At 36.3% G+C, this 23,414-nt stretch overlaps 1 protein-coding gene across 1 annotated transcript in view; it reads left to right on the top strand.

Moving 5' to 3' along the window:
* Positions 1–12,778, top strand: part of LOC121369987 (gamma-aminobutyric acid type B receptor subunit 2-like) — a 39,089-nt gene extending 26,311 nt beyond the window's left edge. The window contains exons 5-7 of the mRNA XM_041495069.1: positions 124–271; positions 7,095–7,212; positions 12,230–12,778. Of these exons, the coding sequence (XP_041351003.1) occupies positions 124–271; positions 7,095–7,212; positions 12,230–12,778 (815 nt within the window). The remainder of the gene's footprint in view (positions 1–123; positions 272–7,094; positions 7,213–12,229) is intronic.
* The last annotated feature ends 10,636 nt before the right edge of the window (positions 12,779–23,414 follow it).

The raw sequence follows: 23,414 nt of genomic DNA, 5'->3' as shown, positions 1-23,414 counted from the left end.
TATAGGACAAACAGTGGATAAGCTGTCTTTACAAATTAATGGACATTGTAGCGACATCAATTTATATATATTGATGATCATCCAGATCTGATTTCTTTTGTTTGTTTTTTCCTTTTTTTACAGGAGTAGTACCAAGAGATTCTGTAAAAACAGTTTACAAATCAATTCAAGTGTCACCTCCAGTGTACATCAGCATGTGTGTCCTAGCCGCATTTGGAATTCTCCTAGACATAATTTTTCTGACTTGTAACATCAAATATAGAAAAACAAGGTGAGGTTTTCTCAGTAATAAAAAACAAGTACTTAACTCGCCCAACCACCCCAAACTTTCTAGATGACAAAATAAAAGTGCAAAATCTGTGGTCAGCCATCATGCAGTGTCCTCCCAAAGCCCTGTATCATTTGTATTGTTTTACTCTGTGATTTTAGCTTTACACTGTATGCTTATAGCTAGGTTGTCTTTTGTGGGGATATTATCAAAAGGCACGATATAGGTGGATATAGTCCAGGTCACATTAATATGCAATGGGAAAGGAATCATGTTCATTAACACCACCAAACTACATTACATTAATATTATGATCCCCCTCCCCAAAAACGTTCTAAATCTGCACCTGATGAATATAAAATCAATTTTTAAAGCTTTCCGATTTACAAAGCACAAAATGACTAGCATCGATCAGCAACACCCTATATACATGTACATGTAGGACCCAAAAGTTGTAGCCACCACCAGTGAATGTCCTGTTGTCCATGGCAGAAAAATACCTTTGGAAACATACATGTATATAAACATGGTCGTGGCAGGATGTATAGTGCTCTCCTGAGGTGTGATGAGTCACAGGATCAATAGTCCTTAATGGAATGAGGTTGTTAGGGTGTCTTTTGTCATCTTAACCATGGCCCACAACTTGGACATTATAAAGGCCATGTTGTGTACACGGGCCTCATGCCAGTAGGCAAACTGTGCATTGATAGCTTGCCTTCGCCTTGTTAATAACAAAGAGGCGACAACTGTGTTGCCTTGTAAAACAATGACAAATTGCAGTAGCGGATGAATGGTGAAGAACTTGAGAAATACCTATTCATAGATAATAATTAAGTGTTAAGTATTTCAACATTCAAAGCAACACATGACACCACAAAATCATGTTCGTCTAGCCTGGACAACACCTGTGTCTGATGCTATAAATGTAAAATGTGTTACGCGTACTGACAGTTTAAGTGTCTAACTTTTAGTAATTGTAAATTGTTTATTTGTATACTAGTATATCCAAGAAATAAAAATATGACTTCAGAAAATGATTCCTCGCACCAAAAAACATATAAAAACGTCATTATACAAGGATCTAGAGCTATCAGGAGCTGAAATGTGACATTCTCTTTTTCCCACAGCTGTCATATTGGATTTTGTGCATACAGGCCACCAGGGCCCCGTTCCACGAAGCGATCTTAGCCCTAAAATCAACTGAAGTACATAGGGTAGCTAAGTGCTAAGATCACTTCGTGGAACGGGGCCCAGGGGACTACCCCAACTTGTATGCAGTGATTTCTGAAAACCTTTTTGCCATACCTATAACACTACACCAAATTGCGAAACATGTCACAAAGTGCACAATTTTTTATATATTTATATATATTTATATATATATATATATATATATATATATATATATATCAGGGGTGGGGAAAAGCCCTTTTTTCCCAGTCTGGGACTGATTCTCGATCTCTGAGACCGAAATTATTTTTTAAAAACGTGTGTTTGCTGGTCCCACTTTTGTCATTCTTGTCGGTCCGAAGCACCTGTCCATTTCTATTATTGGAACAAATTCCTACCCGTCAAGTGGACCTGTCTGCCCAGACATCGGTATCTCGTGCATGATTTAAAATAATAAATAAATAGTGGTCAATGTGGCTGGTGTTTCAGACGTCTGTGATTTTAAAGTCTACTGAAGTATATATTGCCAGTCACTGAAGTCGGACCTATACAGTAGTGTCAATTCACAGCCACTAGGCTATACATTTAAAAAAGTCACTGAGCCGTTCAAGAGATTAAACAGATGTTAACAATAACACCATTCTTGGTGAGAGAGCCATCAAGGTATTATACTCCAATGAGGCTTCGAGGTGAAGTCAACGCCAGGTGACGCCACACGAAAATAGGGTCCTACGTGAAAAAGGAAACCAGTCTAGCAAGTCGTTTTTGTACACAATTTAAAATAAACATTTATTCATGTAGCTAAGCTTAATATGTTTTGCACTTATTTTTAAATCAACAAATAGGAAACAGGAATGTCTGTTTAAAGAGGCTCCGCAGATCCTATAGTATAGGTACTTTAGTATTTAGTATTTGACATACATGTATGGTATTTTTGGCACTTGGAATAGTGAGAAAAGAAACTTGCAGCTTTTACACAATCAAACATCTATCAAATATACACAAAATAATATTAAAATAATATTTGGGTGGAGTGAGTGTTACTGGGTTATTGTTCCTTTTCTTTCCTTATTTATAAATCTTTAAAAAATGTGAAATGACTGGCAAACTGGTAACAAGGGCAAAACAACATCATAAAAGATGTTATAAAAATATAACATTAGAATTTATATAGTATAATACTATTACTGGAATCAGTATAAAGATGCCGGGAGGAGGTTGGGGGGAGGGGGGGGGGGGGGGATGATTCTGTGCAAACAAATATAATACATGTATATCCTACCAGTAATTTGAAAAAAAAACCCCACAATAACACCCCCACTATCCAAATATTATTTTTAAATTTTTATTATTATATGCATGGTACACATGTATGTAAGGTTATATGGTTAAGGACAACACGGATAATGAGAGAGGAAACCTGGGCAGAAAGCAATCTTTTATATATGCAGTATCCCACAGACAGGATGGTACATACCACAACCTGTGTTACACCAATTGTGGAACATTGGATAGAATGAAAAATAGCCCAATGGACCCATTGCGGAAATAAATATTAAACCTACCGCACATTAGGTGATTGCCGTACCACTGGTCTATGTCCTGGCTCTATATAAAAGATTGAGAGGCTTTGTATTACAATTTGATATCCTTGCATTAATTATGCAAAGATTAATTGTAGGATTGATTAATTAAATGTGTACTTGCAATTGACAAGTAGACTAGACCTAAATAATGTAAAAGTGGTGAAAAAATAGCACATGCAAACTGATGATAATATCAGTGATAGAGATAGTGTGCCTTTAAGCAAAAAGAAAAAAATTCATATCATCGTGTTATTAATATTTTATATTTTAGCATTACCTAAACTATATTCTAACAGAATCTACAGGAGAAAATAGTAAAATAAAAATTCAGTAGGACTTACATGTTTTATAATCTTCTGTCACAGAATATATGCAGTCTGTAAAAACAAACAACACTGACGGTCGACTTTCAAGTGTCATTTGTCTTACCGGTATCTCATAGCAACAATCCGTCTTTTGTTTTACAATATCTTGTCACTTGGAAAGTTTCCTTCTTTCATGGTATTGAGGAACACAAAAACACGAAGAAGGCATTATTTATAAAACTTCTTACAAAATATTATAGACGCAAAGTCGTTTACTTCCTTGTTTTTCATAGAGTCACGTGGAACCCTGTTGTTGCGTAACGCCACCTACTGAGGATTTGGTGCACCTCGAACGCCCATTAAAACAAAGGACCCAGAGTTTGCAGCTGGTTACAATCAACACCTGTCAACATCTATGTACAGAGCTCCGTCAGGTTGAGTGTCTAGTCCGAAGCAAGATCTCAACTTTTGTGCAATACTAACTGCTTGAAATATCATAAAATATACTGAAATAATCTATAAATGTATTTATTGTTGACTGTTCAATGTAGTGTATCCAATAATTATAAAGGATTTTAAAATTAACAAAAGGTTTCCACCTTTTTTGTTAACAAGTGGGAGTAAGCAGAACAGCTGCATGTACTGGTTATCTCCAGAACCAGTAGAGGTCAAAGTTCATCCAATCAACGATGACGTTATTAATCTCTGTCTAAATGTGCTAGCTCAGGCTGTCAAATGCTTCAATGGTGCCATCTTTTATTAATTTTCAGGACACAGTACTGAATACTCGTACTTTTTATACATATATGGGAATTAAAATTCATAACTTTTATTCCTTTTTTATATTATTTATTCAATTATGTAAAATATATACAATTTGTGGGGGGTTTTCACTGATGTGATAAAAAAAATTGTTTCATGTTTTCATGTTTATCGTTTCGCATTCAAGCTAAAACTATACAAACGTCAATATGATTTTTTTTTTTTTTAAACTATTTGGCAAATATCGTCTTTTGAATGTCCTTTTTTTTTCATTCCTTTCTTTCCGACTCATATTTTAATTGGCTTCAAATGTCACCAGGGCCCAGTTTAATGAGTATGGTTATAAGCTGTGACAGCAAAAAGCTGTACTATCTACTGTGTGGTTATACAGTCGTGCACACATAACAAAGTTATGACAACTCCACGATTTTGTGGCCACGATACCAAAATTGCTCAATGTCTCAGACTATATTTAGCTGTGACAGGTAACCCCAGGATTTCCATGTACATCCGATGCATACTTCTGCTGTGTTTCCACCATCGCCTATGTTTAAAAACACTATATGCAATATATCAACCAAACTATGACCCATAAATATCAGTACTACAACCCCTACCTCAAAGTATTAACTGAAGAAAATGGTACATGTACCTTTCATGGCTCATTTTTGTTATAAACAGAAAATTTGAGTACTTTTTTTTGCAGGTACCCCATACATGTTTTAAGCACAAGGCTACTTGACACAGTGGTACTAGATGAAATTAAATTGAATACACTTTCTGCTCAGATGAAACTAATTTTATTACATCCAACACACTCACATTTATCACCAATCACAGGAGTTGTGGTGCACTTTGAACTTTGACCCAGCTGGAAATTATTTGGTTTAGCTAGTACTATCCTAAGCACTGGTGTATCTAGATTTTTTTTATGGGGGTGGGGATCACTACACAGCCCACTAGACTAGCCAGATGGAGGGCCATGGCCTCTCTTTCACACTTCTCCCTCCTCACTGCCTTTTATATTTTCTGTCGCTCCATACCACGACTCATAGACAGTGTTGTAATTGGCCCATGCCCAATGTGCGTACTCCCCCCCACCCCCCCACATATACACACACCTCAATACAATGTATATATATATATATATATATATATATATATTTGTTATATGGTGGAAAGAAAAAAAGATGATTGAGAGGCTGTGTTGCCCTCATCCATCTGGCTACGCCTATGTGCTTTCTCCATCCCATCCAGTGCTCCATGACTGGTATATTAAATACTATTTGCTACTACTGGGAACATTTTGCGGGTTTCCTTTGAAGAAAATATTCAGTATCACTGATTAATTAATCAGTACGCTCTAGTGGTATTGTTAAAGAAACCAAAAAAAATAAAAAAATAAAAAAAATAAAAAAAACCTCCAACTGTTTTCTGTTTGTTGAATGATGAGCTCAGTTTAAAAAGAAACCCCAAAAAACATAAGTAACTTTATTGGAAGTCAGTTAGGCTTTTTTTCTAGGTAGAAAAACTAAGAAACAATGATATGTGAAGTGTGTGCGTGTGTAGGCTGTATGTTTGGGATATACACTCTATAGTAGAGCACATCAAAGTGAATGTTTTGGACCACATGTAGGGGGCATAGCACCTCCCCCCGCCCCCTTTCCGGCTCCTACACCCCATCCGCCTGGTTCATATGGGCATGTTACATTTATTGAAACAACTCACAAACTTTACTTCAAATGAGTTAAATAAAGTTTGTTTTGTTTAACAACAGCAGAAAATCAGCACGTTGATTTATGAATGATCAGCAACTGTATGCCAAACATTTGGTAATTTTGACATATAGTCTAAGAGAACAAACCCGCTACATTTTTCCATTAGTAGCAAGGGATATTTTTATATACACCATCCCACAAACCAGGTAGCACATACCATGGCCTTTAATTGATATACCAATTGCGTTGCACTTCCTGGAACGAGAAATAGCCTGATGACTTCAATTAAAGAGATAGTGACATTCAGTTTGGCAGTTTTAGGAAACAGCGAAAGACTTGCATGCGACCATTTTGATATATATATTTCTACTTTTTTTTCATAAAATGGGCAACATTGCACATTATATATACTGTCCATTTTTCATAGACGATATAAATTATACAGTCATAGCATGACAAACAAAAGTGATTGTTCGTTAGTAGTAAACTACTAAACTATATGATAATATTTAAGGGGACTTGAATATTCATATTATTAACTGTACATGACTTACAGTCGGAATAAGGGGTGATGGGTAACTAAGGATGGGGTGGAGATCGTCATGTTTTATAATTAATTTTACTTGTCATTTTAATGAACAAATGTATGCAATATTCCTGTTCAAATTGATCGATCTCGAAATATGTGTTCTCATGTTGAAACATTGTGCCTTTGCTCAGCTTGTGATAGCGAATAACAGTTAAGCCTGGTGAGAAGGTATTATAAAGTATGACCATCACTGTGCTGTCGATCGGTTTCCAATGTAACCTCTTCATTGTTCGCCAACATTGCAGTTTATGTTGGTGATACCAAGGCTAGCGATGTTGTAAGTGGAGTTATAACCGCTTCATTAAACCGGGCCCAGTCTGACTTTAAGTGAGATGCACATGAATTTCAAAGTAATTAAAAATGGGGAATATGTATGGGTCAATATGTGCAACACACTCAAGGTTTACTGTAGCATACATGTACATACTATTATTCATTAAATGAATGAAAATATTTATGCCATGCAATGTTCAAACCGTATACATGTATGTAAATGTATTTCAATCAGCTAGACCATAATATTATTGTGGGTGCAATCTTCATGGGCCCAGTATAACCAAATGATATGGTGCACAGAATCACTTGTTTGCCTAGTTTACTATTTCATAACTGTCACATCAAATCAAACAAACTATGTGAATCAGAAGATGAGGTTTATTAATGTTGTTGATTTTTTATTTTTTATTTTTTATACAGGATCATTAAAATGTCATCACCTGACATCAACAATATAATTTTGTTGGGCTGCATTGTAGTGTACTCTTTTGTGTTTTTTTATGGACACAATATCGAGAAAACACCAGTACTATGTAAGGTATGGTAAAAACAGTTGTGAATTTGTATTTTAGGTGAAATAATTATGTGTATTGATATTATAATTTTACATATACAACTTGTGTTTGTCTGCATGCATGTGTGTGTAGGTAGGTAGGTATCTAGATGTAGACCTGTCAAAATTAACTCAAGTTTTTGCTGTGACACTCACTGTTTTTTTGTGTTTTTTTTCATTAATAAATCATGCTCTCACAATCCATAAGTCAAATGTTATGTCCAAAGTTCAGGGCATTATAGATCTCACTAATTTGTTCTGCATGAGTACCATGTGGTCTTTTTTAGCACAATATGTCATTAACATATGCTGAAAGGTTGGAGATATTCAGAAATATATTTCAAGCTATTTCATTTTTAATTCAAGTATAACATTTCACTGCATGGTATTGAGGTAAAATGTTTTGAAGCAAGCATATTTGTACTTAATTTGAGCATGACATGTTTATTTTGTGTATTCTTATTTTGGGCATAGTGTTTATCCCCTTATTATAGAGCTCTTTGGTGCAATCCTATATTATTATGTTTCAGTAATATAGGATTGTCTGAATAGTGCTTTTATTACATTGTGAAATGAATGCTAAGTATGTCAAAAACATCTTCAAAATTAATGTTAATAATGGAAATATGTCATTTGCGAAAACTATTGCTAACATGTACTACTATATGTAATAAACAGTAAAAATTGTTTTTCGTTAGGTGCAGTTAATTTTGCCCCATGCTACTCTATATTCCCTACAGCCCTATAGGACCCCAGCTTTAGGATAATCTCACACCTTAAAATATTTACAAGTTGACAACTCTGATGAATCATGTACACATGTATGTATAGTATCTATCATTGAGTAGGATGCATATACATGTATGTAAGTTAGTAAAGAGACTGTCCTGAGTTTGCTGCTATTAACTGTAATTTGATTAGTATAGAGAAGGCCGGCCCGGGGAGAATAGTTTTGTTACCTTGAGTTAAATACTTTCTTTAATAAAGTATTATTATTATTATTATTATTAGGTTCCCAAGCCAAGGATGGGGAACCTATTGTTTTTGCAGGGATTATTATTATTAGGTTCCCAAGCCAAAGCTGGGAACTTATTGTTTTTGCCGGGATTATTATTATTATTGTTAATATTATTATTATTTTTATTTTTATTTTTTTTAAGCTGCTTATTTTATCATTTTCTGAGAAAAGTTCTGGACCAATTTCATGGAAATTGTAGGTAATTAGGTCCCTTTGGGGGGGGGGGGGGTTGAATGTATTAAAATATTTTGTGTATAGGTTATGTGTATTGGCCTCTATCGTGAATTATGTGCATTTTTTTATGAAAAAAAATTCTTCAGCCGTCTGTTTTGTTATTTTGTGAAAAACATTCTAAGCCCATATAGCTGAAATTTGTTAGGTAGTTGGGCCCACCAAGGGTATTGATTGTATTAAAAAAAATGTGTTTATAGCTTTTGTGTATTGGCCTCTATCACAAATTTTATATTGTATGTCAGTTTCTATAAAATTTACATATAAAACGTCTTGAAATTCTAGATTCAATTGCTACTGCCTATTTACATAAAAGTGTTGAAATATTTAATGAATCTGCTACTTGCTTCCTGGGTAATTGGGATTTCTAATGTTAAGTCATGCCCCTTTCAGGCAGGGGTTTTTTTTTTCAGTTTTAAAGTGCGAAAATCAGTGTAGGGTCAATAAGTTTTGAAGTTACAACAATATTGTTTTCACTGCTGTAATCTACTCCTTAGAGCATAATAAACTTGTAAATGAAAATTAAACAGTTTGTATCTTTAAATTTTTAAAGGTGACAAAAATAAAATTTATATGTTAGGATTACTAATTTACTGCTGTATTAATTAATGTGTAAAATATTAAACTGTGAGCAATACTAAAAAATAGTCCAGTCTGCTTTTGTTTACTTAATTTTTTCTACTACCATGTATACCGATGTTTATCAGGGTTTAGTATAGTCTCTATGGATCATCTAAGTATAAATAGTGCTTTATTCCTATTATTTTGTTTTGAGATAAAATAGTTTTTCTGTTTGTACTTATAGTTATCTTGTGTATTTTTTAACAACATTCCAATCTCCTGCCATAATAATAGAATGTGGGTGATTTTCTGAAAGTTCTTTGAGGTTATTAAAAAACCCAGGTGAATCTGAAAATGGATCATATAAATTTAGTAGAGACAAGTGAAATAAAATAATGTATCGGCTATTATCGTAAATTATAATTTGATTGACTGTATATATTCAAAGTTATTTCTTAAAAGTATTTTAATACCAGCACTATTTCTTGTTGCATCAGAGTCTTGTAACCCCATTCAGCTGACCACTGTTTCTCATTCTTAGGTAAGCTATGTGTCTTTTGCAACAAAATTATTGAAGATTTTTTATTGTGTAAAAAGTTGAAAATATCACGACTTTTGTTGATATCAGACTGAAGACAACTCACATTTACAGAAAGGATTGTTATGTCGGCTATTTATATTGGTAGTTAAAAGTGATAATAAAACTCATTGGTACTGTATACAACATTCTTGGGTTATTAAGTAATAAATAGGAGACATTTATAAGCATAGGTGAATGTTTTAGCACTGGAGATCTATACCCATCATTCGAAAGTAGAAAAAGGTGGCAAATAAAAAAAAGGAAAAATAGAACCATTTAAAAACGAGGGTAATCTAAGGATACTCCCCCTACCCAGACCCGATAGAGTAATTAAATATAACCAGAGACACTAGATACATTGTTATAGATAGAGAGTGACAAATAGCAAGAGTGAGAACAGACACTAAAATAACAGGCGATATTTGCAAGAAATCAATTAAAATTATCCAGCAACTTACCACCAAACTTTTTATAGACTGAAACATATTTTGTTGTAGACACGGTCAATGTCTTTAATATTTAAATAAAAATATAGGGAAGTAATTAAATATTTGGCTGAAATTTGGTAGTTATACTGGTTAGGTGATAATATGTGAGTAATAGGTGACAGTGTGTGTGTGTATGTGGGTTGGGGTGAGTAATTATTGCCATAATTAATTAAATAACACATAAATATGTCTGAGTAATAGGTGACAGTGTGTGCGTGTATGTGTGCTGGAGGTGGGGATTATTACTGTAATTAAATAACATATATAACTATGAGTAATAGGTGACAGTGTGTGTGGGATGGGTGGGGGTAATTATTGCTGTAATTAATTAGCATTTAAATAAAATAAAACAGCACTACCTAAATAGAATCTGCACATGTATTAACTATATTTGCTGGCCAGTTGTGGAGCTGGCAAGAGTTGGCAATAGAGCTGGCAATAGAGCTGGCAATAAAGATCACTGCTCACTCTGTGTGTGAGTGGTCAGCAATCCATATCACTAGGACAGCTGGCCTTGTTGTCCAGAGATTGTGTACTCTTAAAGCAGCTATATCAGCTTTAGTATGTGGGTTTGTAAAAAGTGTTATACGTTGTTTATCAAACAGTTCTGGGCCGATTTTGCTGAAATTTTGAAACTATGCACATGTATATGGGTTGGTGGGTGGGTAGTGTTATTGCAATATTAAATAACATACAATAATGTCTATTACAGCTTGGGAATCTGTTATTACCGCCTGCGGTTAAACATTATTATTATTTTTTTTTTTTAAGCCATCTGTTTTGTCATTTTCTGAAAAAGGTTCTGGGCTGTTTACCTGAAATTTTTTATAATTTGGTGCATGGGGGGGAGGGGGATTGATCGTATTAAAACAATTGTGTGTATTGGTTAAGTGGAAACTCTTGAAATTCTATATTTAATTTCTGAAATTTGGTAGATATTTAGGCCCACCAGGGGGATTAATCGCATGAAAAAATTGTGTTCATAGGTTAAGTGGAAACTCTTGAAATTCTATATTTAATTTCTACTGCCTATCTACATAAAAACATTATAATATTGAATTAATCCATTGTTTACTTCTGGGGAATTGGGATTTCTAATGTAAAGTCTGGCCCTTTTTGGGCAGTTTTTTTATATTTTTAAAACACGAAAATAAGTGTAAGTCAAACAGTTTTGAAGTTACAATCATTTTGTTTTTAATGTTGGTATCTACTATTTAGAGTGTAATAAACTGTCAATAGAGGTATTTCGCATTCCTATTGCGCATGCGCGCGAAGAGTAACGTCCCTTGACAAAATAGACTGAAACTAGTCTATTTACAAATTGGGGGGCGTGACAGACAGGTTGTTATGGGCGACTTGAGTAGCTTCGTAGGAGATTTTAAACTTTGGCAACTAACATGTACATATTTCGAATTAGATGGTATAATGGCCGTAGAAAACGGTCCGCTGAAATTTACAGTGGAATGGTTCAAATTAAAAAGCAGTGCAACAACTTGGACAAAGTCTCTGTGACTCGTACCCGAGGGTTTTGATAACGCCAGATTAAAAGACTATCTCGTAAAAAGTATAAACAAATCATTTGACAGATTCCATAGGTTATGGCATCGACAGGTTATGGCATCGATCGATATATATATTTGAGAGAGAGAGAGAGAGAATATATATATACACACACACACACACACACACACACACACACACACACACACACACACATATATACCGGGTACACACACACACATACACACATAGTATACATGTACATGTATATATATATACTGAAGGCCAAAAGAAACTTTACCATAGTTTTAAATCACTCTGGTGTAAAAACAACAAAAGATAGTCGCATGAGGTAAAATATATTGACTAGATCAATATGTCAACATTAACATAACTAAAAATGAGTGTCATTCAGCATATGATAATGACATCACATTTTCCCAAAGCGAGGTGGTGTACACAAATCGAGCTTTCAATTTCATGGACGACATGCAAAGCATACAGACAATCACTCAAGTCCAATAACAAGTCACATTAATAGCGTGTGTGACCACCCCTTGCCCCAATACAAGCAATAATTCGTCTGATGAGGTCACGTGGGACGCGTTGCCATTCTTCTTGAAGGGCCTGAATCAGTTCCTGTTGGTTGGCTGGAGGGTGTGGTCGTTGTCGAACACGGCAATCCAAAACATCCCAGAGGTGTTCTATGGGGGACATGTCTGGGGAGCGTGCAGGCCACGGCAATACGTTTACGTTGTTGGCTCTAAGGAAGTTCTGTACGATTCTGGCTGTATGAGGTCTGGCGTTGTCTTGCTGAAAAATGACACCACATGGCTGCCGTTGGAGAAATGGTATTGCAGTTGGACGAAGAATGTCATCCCTGTAACGTTGAGCTGTCAAGTTTCCGTGAACGATGACCAATGGTGTCCTTTCCTGTGCACAGATACCTCCCCACACCATGACACTCCCTCCACCATATGGCACGACCTCCTGAACGCAAGAAGCCGCCACTCGTTCTCCCCTACGGCGGTACACACGCTATCTTCCATCAACTCTGAACAAACAGAACCGGCTTTCATCAGTGAAAAGAACCCACAGCCAATCACGTCGCTGCCAACGTCGTACAGTCCTAGCCCATGTCAATCTCAAAAGACGATGTTGTGGTGTCAGTAAGTGTCCTCTATATGGTCTGTAAGCCCTTATTCCATGAGTCCTGAGTCGCCTGGCCACTGTCTGTCTACTAACCCTGTGACCTAAGGCATTCATTGCTGATGACGTAACTGTCAGGAAGCGATTTCGTAGATGCAAGGTACGCAAGTACCAGTCATCACGGGGCGAAGTCACCCTGGGTCTGCCTGTTCTTGGCCTGTCTGATGTCTGCCCTGTTTGCCTGTAGCGTTGCATCAAGTTTGTAACAGTAACACAGGAACAACCGAAGGTTCTGGCGATGTGGGCATGAGTGGCTCCCATCTGTATCATACCCAGGGCTCTCTCGCGTTGTTCTGGTGTCAGTCGTGGCATTCCTATGGTGGTTTTTTTATCTGTGTGGATGTCTGACATGCCGTCTAAACCGTTTTTATACCCTTATTGCACGTGCAATTGCTGTTGTTCATAGTGCACAAGTTTTTCACTTTTCTGTGTGTTCCACCCAAAACGTGCAGTGGGCGGGTATAATTTTCTGCATACATTATTGTTGTGTTTGTTTTGGATTGAGTTACTTTTTAAAAACAATTCATTTTTTCTTAAATTCCAAATTGAAAATGGTAAAGTTTCTTTTGGCCTTCAGTATATATATATATATATATATAAAGGCTATATATATATATATATATACTGTCTTAAGCGGCCACACAAGGGAGTAGATAAACAGGTGGCCGCTGAGTACAGGTTGCCACATATATAGTCTTTAAAACATTTGTTGTTGTTTCTTGTTTTACCGTCTGTACTGCTAATTAATCTACTGCCATTTAATTGTTTAATTCCGACTTCATGCGATGTATTGTTATAGTAAGTGAATCTACAAATGTCAAGCCTAGCCTGCCCAGAGGCAATTAGATGCATGTCAGATTCATACTTCCTTAATTGATACACAGTGGAGATGTCGGGAATGAATGGGTACTAGTATTCCTGAAGGTGTGAAGATCGGTTATTTGCTGCACCTTATCGCTGTTGTTAAAATATCCCTTTTATATAAGAGTAAAACTTTACTGTGGCCGCTTAATGCAGGTATTTTAGCGATTTAGGTGGCCGCTGGCCACGTTAGACAGGTGACCGCTTATTACAGGTGCATCAGAAGGTGTTTTGTTGCATTTTTCTTAGTGTCTATCTAATTGGGAAAAGTAAAAAAAAAGAAGAGATTTTATGCTGTCACATGTATATCCATAAAGTGGGAATTTAAAAACGGGGGATTTGAAGGTAGGTGCCGTTCTGTTTACCCATACACACATTTGTATACAGTGTCAACATGAATGCATTGAGTATTATACAAAATATATTTATTTTCTTTACTGTTAATGTGTTTTCCACCATATCTAAGTATATAAAATACTAGACGGACCTGTGTAGGAACGTCCTGTACAGAGCCGTCATCACTCTATATATATTTATATATCATTATTATTATTATTATTTAAGGAGTGTCTGTTATTTCTTTTACGTTCATCGGGGTATGAACAAAATAAATCATCCGTAAACTCTGTGAATCGGCGAAGCCATCCTCACATAAGTTTGCGGATGATTTTTTTGTTCATACCTAGATGAACGTAAAAGTAATAACAGACAATACTTACAATTCAATTTGAAACATACTGAGTAATAATAACATTAAAAGTTCATATATATATATATATATATATATACTACTCAAAAGAATTTAAGGGTCAGACGATATTTTCGACATTATTTTCTGAATGTCAATTATATTAGCTAGACCATAATGTCACGCATGGTATTGTTCCATTTTGACGAAAGTGGGTCTAAGCAACCCATAAATGAATTAAAATCCACTGTCATTGACACTCGACTAGTTCTAATGGCGAAAACATGCTTACATTTGCACGTAAATTAGGGTGAAAGCGAAAGGTCTGCTAAGTGCCCATAACTTGCTTTTTCACAAAGCGCTTCATTTGCACGCTTTGCACGTGTATTCCATGTTCCCAATGCTGAATGTCCGTATAATTGGAGCTTGCGTTCGTGTACGGTGCACACTCCAAATTTGACAATGGTACGACTTCAACTGACTATCGAAGATCGAGGAAGGGCTATTGCTTGGCTTCAGGATGGCAATATGCAAAGAAATGTTGCTCTGAGACTTGGTGTCAGTCAGAGTGTCGTTGGCCGACTGTGGCAACGGTACCAAGCAACGAATTCTGTTCGAAATCATCCATGTTCGGGAAGACCCCGAAGCACTACAAATAGAGAGGACCGCTACATCACCAATATGGCTCTACGCCAACGCACAACCACTGCACGCCGATTACGTGACAATCTGCGGACTGCGACTGGAACTCGAGTGTCTGATCAAACCATACGCAATCGTCTGACAGCCAATAATCTACGCTGCCGTCGCCAGGCTGTTCGACCACCACTCCTACCACGTCACAGAATGGCCAGACGTAACTGGTGCACGCTTCATCTGCGGTCGCAACGTGTTCAGTGGGGTCGAGTGATGTTCACTGATGAGTCCAGGTTTAGTCTCCAGTTCAACGACGGTCGGGTTCGTGTCTACAGACGTCCTGGGGAGCGCTTCGCTGACGTTAACGTTAGACAACGTCACCGGTTCGGTGGTGGCAGCGTCATGGTGTGGGGCGACATCTCTATCCACCACAGGACCCCCCTCTATGTGGTGGATAGCAATCTGAATGGAATCCGCTATCTGAATGAGATTATCCGGCCGTTGGTTCTCCAAGGCCTTCAGCAGATTGGCGGCGGGGCAGTTCTGCAGGATGACAATGCCAGACCCCACCGCACCAGGGTGGTAACGGACTTTCTCAGACAACAAGGTATCGTCAGGATGGATTGGCCAGCATATTCGCCTGACTTGGCCCCAATAGAGCACGCCTGGGACGAATTAGGCAGGAGAGTTCGGGATAACCTTCATGATCTGGGTCAACTTCTTATGGCAGAGTGGCAGGCCATTCCCCAAGAGTTCTTCAGACGTCTGATCAACAGCATGAGGCAACGATGTGTCGAGTGTATTCGCGCCAGGGGTGGATTCACACACTATTAAACGAATGTTCTAATGTGTAAAATCCATGTTTGACAACCTTCAACTTTGACAGCATGTCATGTGACTTTCTTGTATACAGTGACGTTTATTTGTGGGTTTTTGTAAATATGGAACAATAAATAAAAATTTTGGTGTAGTTTACATCATCAATCTAATACACTTTGAAACTTATTTGGTTATAAATTTTTTACCCTTAAATTCTTTTGAGTAGTATATATATATATATATATATATATATATATATATATATATTCTATTGAGTATTGTCCGAAATATACATATATTTTCTGTATATACAAAATATATATTTATTTTATTTTATTTACTGTTTACTACCATATCTAAGTAGAGAATACTAGACCGCCCTGTATAGGAACGTTCTGTACAAAGCTGTCCTGACTACATATATTTTTTTTATATTTGCACACGTTATATATTTTATTGAGTATAATCTGAAATATACTCTGTACATATATTTTCTTTATATACAAAATATATATTTATTTTCTTTACTGTTAATGTGTTTTCCACGATATCTAAGTATACTAGACCGCCCTGTGTAGGAATGTCCTGTACAGAACCGGCAAGGTTTTGGTCCCTTATGTGTTCACTGGCTTCCCTCCTACAAAATGTGCCGAATAAACCCTCGTGCTTAGAGTAACATTAAAATCGTTTTCTGCGTGAAACGATTACCCACAAACGTTTCCGATATCCATTGGCTGGATATCGATGGAAGGATAACGAATTTCCCGGACATATGCGATTGGAACAGTTAATTGAACAATGGCCGTGGCCTCCCATTGCTTTTGCCCCCCAATTTGCAGATAGGTCTATTTTGGCGAGATCTCGCGGTTTGCGTCCTCGAGTAACTCCGCAACGGGCACATGCACAGTGGAATGAGAAAGAAGTCTATTTACTTTTCTTTTCTGTTTTTGAAATTTTTCACATATATTTTGCAAATGAAAATTGCACATATTTGGACAGATTTTATCTTTACATCATTCAAGGTGATAGATATAAAATGTTATAATTAATCATTTACTGCTTTATTAATGTGTAAAATATGAAAAAAATGCAATGTTATTTGTTAATATGGCAAGACATTTAATGAAATAGCCTAAACAAAATACATCTTAAATTCACACATGGCTACTTTCGATTTGTGGATATGCACTGGGCATTAATAGGTCAGCTCTGCATGTGTGTAAGAGGTCAGCCATCCACAGCTGGCCCTGCTGTTAAAGGGCCTATATATATAGGTTTTATGTGTGGGGTTTTTAAAAGGTATTACTTTTATTTGTAAATTAAATTCTGGGACGATTTGGCTGTAATTTGGTAGTTGATTAGGTGACAGTATGTGCATGTATGTGAATTGGGGGATGGGAGTGGGCATGTAATTTTTTATATAATTAGATAACATAAGTAAGTCTGAGTAATAAGTGACAGTGTGTGCATGTATGTGGGTTGTGGGGGTGGGTAATTATTGCTGTAATTAAATAACATAAATATGTCTGAGTAATGTACAGTTATTATAGCTTGGGAATCTGTCATTACCACTTGCGGTTATATATATATATATTTTTTTAAATATTGTTGTTGTTGTTGTTGTAACATGTTTCAGACTAACAGAACCTGTTTACGACTTGTTACATATTTAAGTACATTTTCTTGCTCAGCATGTTTCTGTACTTTAATTGATTTTTGGTCATTAATTGGTTGCTGCAGCCCAGACTAATTATCTCCATATAATTTTGTATGTAACAATTAATTTAAAACATGTTTTTGGAAATAAAATAAAGTTTGAGCTACTATACAAATAGAAACACATATTAAAAATACAAACATTGCTATTCCAAACATAAAAATGTATTTAATATGTAATTTTAGTTGTTAAAACATTTTCGTTAGTTGGAAACATACATGTACATGTATGTTACAGTTAATTATAATGTTCAGTATTATTTTTAAAAATATGAAGAACACAATTTTAATATAGATTTTAATTGTATATGTTATTATGTGTTGGTTTGTGTGTGTATGTGAAGTGTTAATATTTTTGTTTTAAAAATAACTTTTTCATTCAGAGGGAACGTTTACGGGGTAGTCTCATGCATCCACATTTATTACAATATTACCACCACTGTATGATGCTGCCTGTGCATATGGTGTTAATGCCGCTGGAACAGTTGATGACTTGTGACTTTGTTTATTTCTTTTGATAAGAATTCAACTGTAATGCAGACCTTCGTTTTTGACGGGCGCGAGCGCAAACACGCCCGTTAACCCCCGTCAACTCAATCTGATGGGTGCGAAATAATGCGCCCCTAAATTGAACAAATCACGCTTGTATTTTTTTTTTTTTTAACTCTGCCATTTTAATTGTTTATTGAATCCAATCCACAATGCCACAAACCTTTCCATTCTGTTCACAATGAACTTCCTAGAATACGTTTTATAAATTGAAACACGATTGGTTGGTTATCTTTACACTGAGCCAATCAGCTAGGAGTTCACTTATTATTAAGATCTCGTCGGTTTTGTTTTGTTTTGTTTAATTTCGTACAATGCAGGTAATGATCGCAAAATTTATTTTACACTGCCGTCGTTTTGATCACGTGCAGAAAACATAATAGGTGCGTTGTCCAATAATTCTATGATGTGTATAATGTTTATACATGTTGATATCACAGTAAACACGTACACGAACAACAAACGAATTTAGTAAAGCAGGTTTTGTTTTTGTTAATAGCATATAGCGACATACTCCAGACATTTCTACTTTCTGTTTCACGATACTGCCATGTGATTTAAAGCCAAGAAGATTGACCTTGGTAGAGTCAGATTTCAAGTACATGTGATCGGTTGACGGGCACCTGAAACAAACACACCGATTTAATTTCAACTCAGTAATTCCAATTTACCAGTGTAAAGCATGTATATTTTAAAATTAAATTTACATTAGGTGTGTTTGTTTGTTTGTTTGTTTTTGTTTTGTTTAATGGGTTGCTATGATTTGAGTGTATAATAAATGACGTGTTAACTACAGTACACCGAAAATGAAAGCTGTTTGTAAAAAAATATATTTATAAAAATTGTAGTAAGATATATTTGGGTAGAAAACAATAGATGTTGACATTTTCTGTTATGACGGGGTTTGTTTTTTGGGGGGGGTTTTGGGGTTGTTGTTTTTTAAATAAAGAATTTGCAAGTACATAACATGTATATTATGATATCATGATAAATGTGATGACCCTGTGCTATGTGGTTGTTACACTTTTACATTCAGTTCACAGGTTTGTGTCCATGGAGAAATCATATCATTCTGCGATGAAAACCAAAATTATTGTACTTGTTTTAAATAAAACAGAATAAGCACAAACAAATCAGTTTCAATTCTTTATTCATAAATAGTCAACAGATTATCATGATTCAGAAAAAAAGAAAGAAAGAAAGGTTTTATTTAACGATGCACTCAGCACATTTTATTTACGGTTATATGGCATCGGACATATGGTTAAGGACCACACAGATATTGAGAGAGGAAACCCGCTTCATGGGCTACTCTTTTCGATTAGCAGCAAGGGATCTATTATATGCACCATCCCACAGACGGGGTAGTACATACCACGGCCTTTGATATACCAGTCGTGGTGCACTGGCTGGAACAAGAAATAGTCCAATGGGCAATCATAATTCAGAATTGTAATGCAACATGATATGCATATAATACATAAGAAATCGATAAATATTGTGTTTATGGGTGTTTCTTTTTCTTGTGTAAGACTGCAATGGCCCATTCCTTCATCTTTGAGAATAACCATCATATTAGTTAAATTAGGATATTTATTTTGAAAACACAAAACATTAACCCTTAAGATATTTAATTTAGAAATCATTACTCCTCAAACTTAATCATGTTCATGGGTGTAATTCCTCTCAGTCTCTTGCCTCTAATTCTGATTATTTTGAGGGGTGCGATTTCCCCCTCTGCATTTTGAGGTGTGTGATTTCCACACACACACACACACACACACCCTCCCCCCTCGTAAGCATTTTGAGGAGTGCGATTTTTAGCACTCCTGGGTTTTTCAAAAACGAAGGTCTGGTAATGTGACTATATGCGGGAACAAAACATGATTTAAAAAAAAAAGATTTCGATACATGATACATGTGCTAATGGTATCTCCAACTTGAATATCTGCAAGATTTTGAAGAGAATTATTAGCATAAAGCTCAGATGGCATCTGCAAAGAACAGACTGTATAATACAAGAAAAAACAGAAGACCTGATGACCAGCTCATGCATATTCCTAACTCAGTCTATCAAGAATGGATTAGTACAGGATTCTAGCACACTGCCAATCAATGTTCTGACATTCTGGCAAAAGCAGGAAGCAATCAAATAGCCAAGTAAGGGGGCATACTTTTAGTACGTACGCATTTTGGGGGGGTGGGGGGTTGAAAATTTAAGAGCCATTTTGCGTACGCTTGCGTACGGCGGGGGTGTTATTAGGGTAAAATTAAAATATATATATATAGTTAATTTGATTATTTACTGACGTTCTAGATCGTCGGCGCCTGTTTTGTTCGCCATACTAACCCTTTGCGTCATTCCACTGCATGACCTTTGTGTCATTTGACGCACCCATGCATGGCCAAGAAAATGGCCTCCGGTGGTGATAATTATGACAAATATTCCCAACTTTTGAAATGTATTAAATGTGTAAACCCAACCAAGAAGGCGGGCAAGGTTCAGGAACTTGCCGCGGCTGAATGGAAGTTGCTGAAGGATGACGATTCGGCCTTTAGCAGGCGCATTCTTCAGTTAAAAACAGAGGAAGGGAGTTCCAGTTTTATAGTTTTGTGATTAAATCATTAAATATGATTTGATTTTTTTGGTAATTAAAACAGAGCAGACGTTCCGGTTTATAATACATTTAGAAACATTTTATTCGTCGTCAAGCGTTGTTTAATACATTTGTACAATGAGCAGTATTCATTAATTATAGTATACCATGATGACATCGACGGTGGCATTGTCTACATTTACTGGTACTGACTGACGATCTTTTGCGTATGTACGCAAGGGGGGGTATGGGCACTGGCGTACGAATGCGTACGGGGGGGAGGAGGGGGTGCAAAAAATCGGAAAATTGTGCGTACGTACTAAATGGATGACCCCTAACCCAATCTCCTTTCAGAGAGACTAAAACTATCATCACTCACACTGATGACTGTTCATGACAACCAGGACCACCGTCTCCAGAACACATCCTGCAGTCTTGCATCCTGTACAATGAAGCAAGGTTAAAGCATTGGCTGAATGGAGCAGTTAACACTGGCTGACACACTTAGGGGCACCAAAGAAGACTTCATTCTGACAGGGGGGCGGGATGTGACCCAGTGGTAAGGCGCTCGTTCGATGCACGGTCGGTGTGGTATTGATCCCTGTCTGTGGGCCTATTGGTCTATTTCTCATTCCAGCCAGTGCACCACAACTGGTATATCAAAGGCCATGGTATGTACTACCCTGTCTGTGGGATGGTGCATATAAAAGATCCCTTCTGCTAATTAATCCTGTACTATATGCCGTGTATGTGTAGGGAAAGGTTTGCAAGTATTTCACAAACATTTTCAAAGATTCTGACTGTTTTTAATTTTTGTTGATTCCTGAAACTTCCTTTAGAATGATTATGTTTTGTGGGGATGTCCTATTAAGTATCGACAGCGGGTTTTTCTATCTGTGTGGTCCTTAACCATATGCCCAGTTGAGTGCATCGTTAAATAAAACATTTCTTTCTTTTTTCTTTCGTTCAGATCAGAATTGTTCAACACAACCAAACTCCAAATCTAAAGCATGATTACTACATGTATGTAGCTTAAATGCGGAAGAAGAATAGCGGGCATTTTTGTTTGTAAATTTTAACTCGTAAAAATAGTCCCTAGTTATCTGCATATTTGTATAATTAATGTAATTTCATATCTATGTTCTAAAACTTTTCTAGTTATAATTATGTCTCAAAATATGTGATTTGTTGTAGGCCTGTTCATTGCATCAACAGGGTAGATCGTGTGTGTGTGTGTGTGTGTGTGTGATGTCTAAATACTTTCTTCTTTTTGTAGATCGATGTCTTTGTGATAATAATTGGTTTCTCTTTGGTGTTTGGTTCATTGTTTGCAAAGATGTGGCGTGTATATCTCATCTTCATGGCTAGTAAGAAGTTGCGGAGACGGGTAATGTTAAAGTCTCAGTATAATTTTAATAGTTAGAACAGGGTGTTTAGGGTTTGTTTTTCTGGAGGTTTTTCTTTTATGGGTGATGGTTATTGGGTTTTATTTTGTTTTTCACTTTTATATCATTTTCCTGTTTCTAATGTACCCATGACAAACAGTTATATGTCTCGATTAGTGTCATTATTTTTAATACAGTGACTATAACCTGGAGAATAGTGTTTTGTCTTGTTTGTTTTAGTTTTAATGTTTGGTTATACAAACCTAGCTCTACACTTAATTGGTTTTTGGGATTGTTTTGTAATACCTCAATGTGGATATCTTAATAGTAGCCACTGACCAACACTTCACACAGACTTGGAAGAAATTAGGCACAACATGCACACAAATTAATCAGCTGTCAAAGAAGTGTGTGCATGTTTGTGTGTGTGTGGGGGGGGGGGGGGGTAGTTTATAACTCCCTCCTAATATAAATATGTTACAAAGCCACATTCAGAGCATTTCTAAAATCAAATTAGATGATTCCCTTCCTTGTTGGTCGATTGACTGCCAAGCTCTGGAACGAAATCTGCATGGATTTATGGAAGACGAGGGATTGCTTCAAAACAACATGTCCAACAAAGCAAAGTTACACTATCAAACTACATGTAGTCATACTGAAATGGCACATATACATATACATTTAGAAGATTTTTTGTAACACTCCTTTTTGCTGACTGAAGCCAAGTTCTGAAACCAATTTTGCATGGGTTTATAGAAGATAATAAATTGCTTCAATATGTTGGGGGGGGGGGGGGGGGGTGGGGGGGGGGGGGGGGGGGGGGGGGGGGGGGGAGTACACGAAGAATACACCTCACAGTTACATTATGTACTTACGTACATGTACATGTGTAAACTGTCAAGTGTGCAAATAGTAAATGTGATCTGCAGGAAGAAAGAGCTATAATTATTATGCAAACAAACTGGATTTTGTGTTCTAGATACAAAAACACACTGGACTGTAATAAAGATGTCATATATAGAGAGAGAATAACTAGGTAATGACGTAGGATATCGGCTTAAAATCCCGTGAAGGTATAAGTATGGGATATTCCACGAAGCTTGCTGAGCAAAATTTCTCTTTCGGCCTGAACAGGATAAAGTTGATAATATCCTACATATAATTAACTAGTTATTATCTTTATCCTGCAGACCATAAAAAATTAGGCGAAAAGCCATTATTTCTGTTATTTCAGCTATATTTGTACGATGACCTAGAGGTAAGTTTGTAATGTAGCTATATATGCGTGTGATGACGTCATATGAGTGATGTCAAAATTAAGTTATATTCTGCTACTTTATATTTATGAC

The sequence above is a fragment of the Gigantopelta aegis genome, chromosome 4 (assembly GCF_016097555.1).
Source record: "Gigantopelta aegis isolate Gae_Host chromosome 4, Gae_host_genome, whole genome shotgun sequence".
NCBI lineage: Eukaryota > Metazoa > Mollusca > Gastropoda > Neomphalida > Peltospiridae > Gigantopelta > Gigantopelta aegis.
This window is presented reverse-complemented; position numbering and strand designations above follow the sequence as displayed.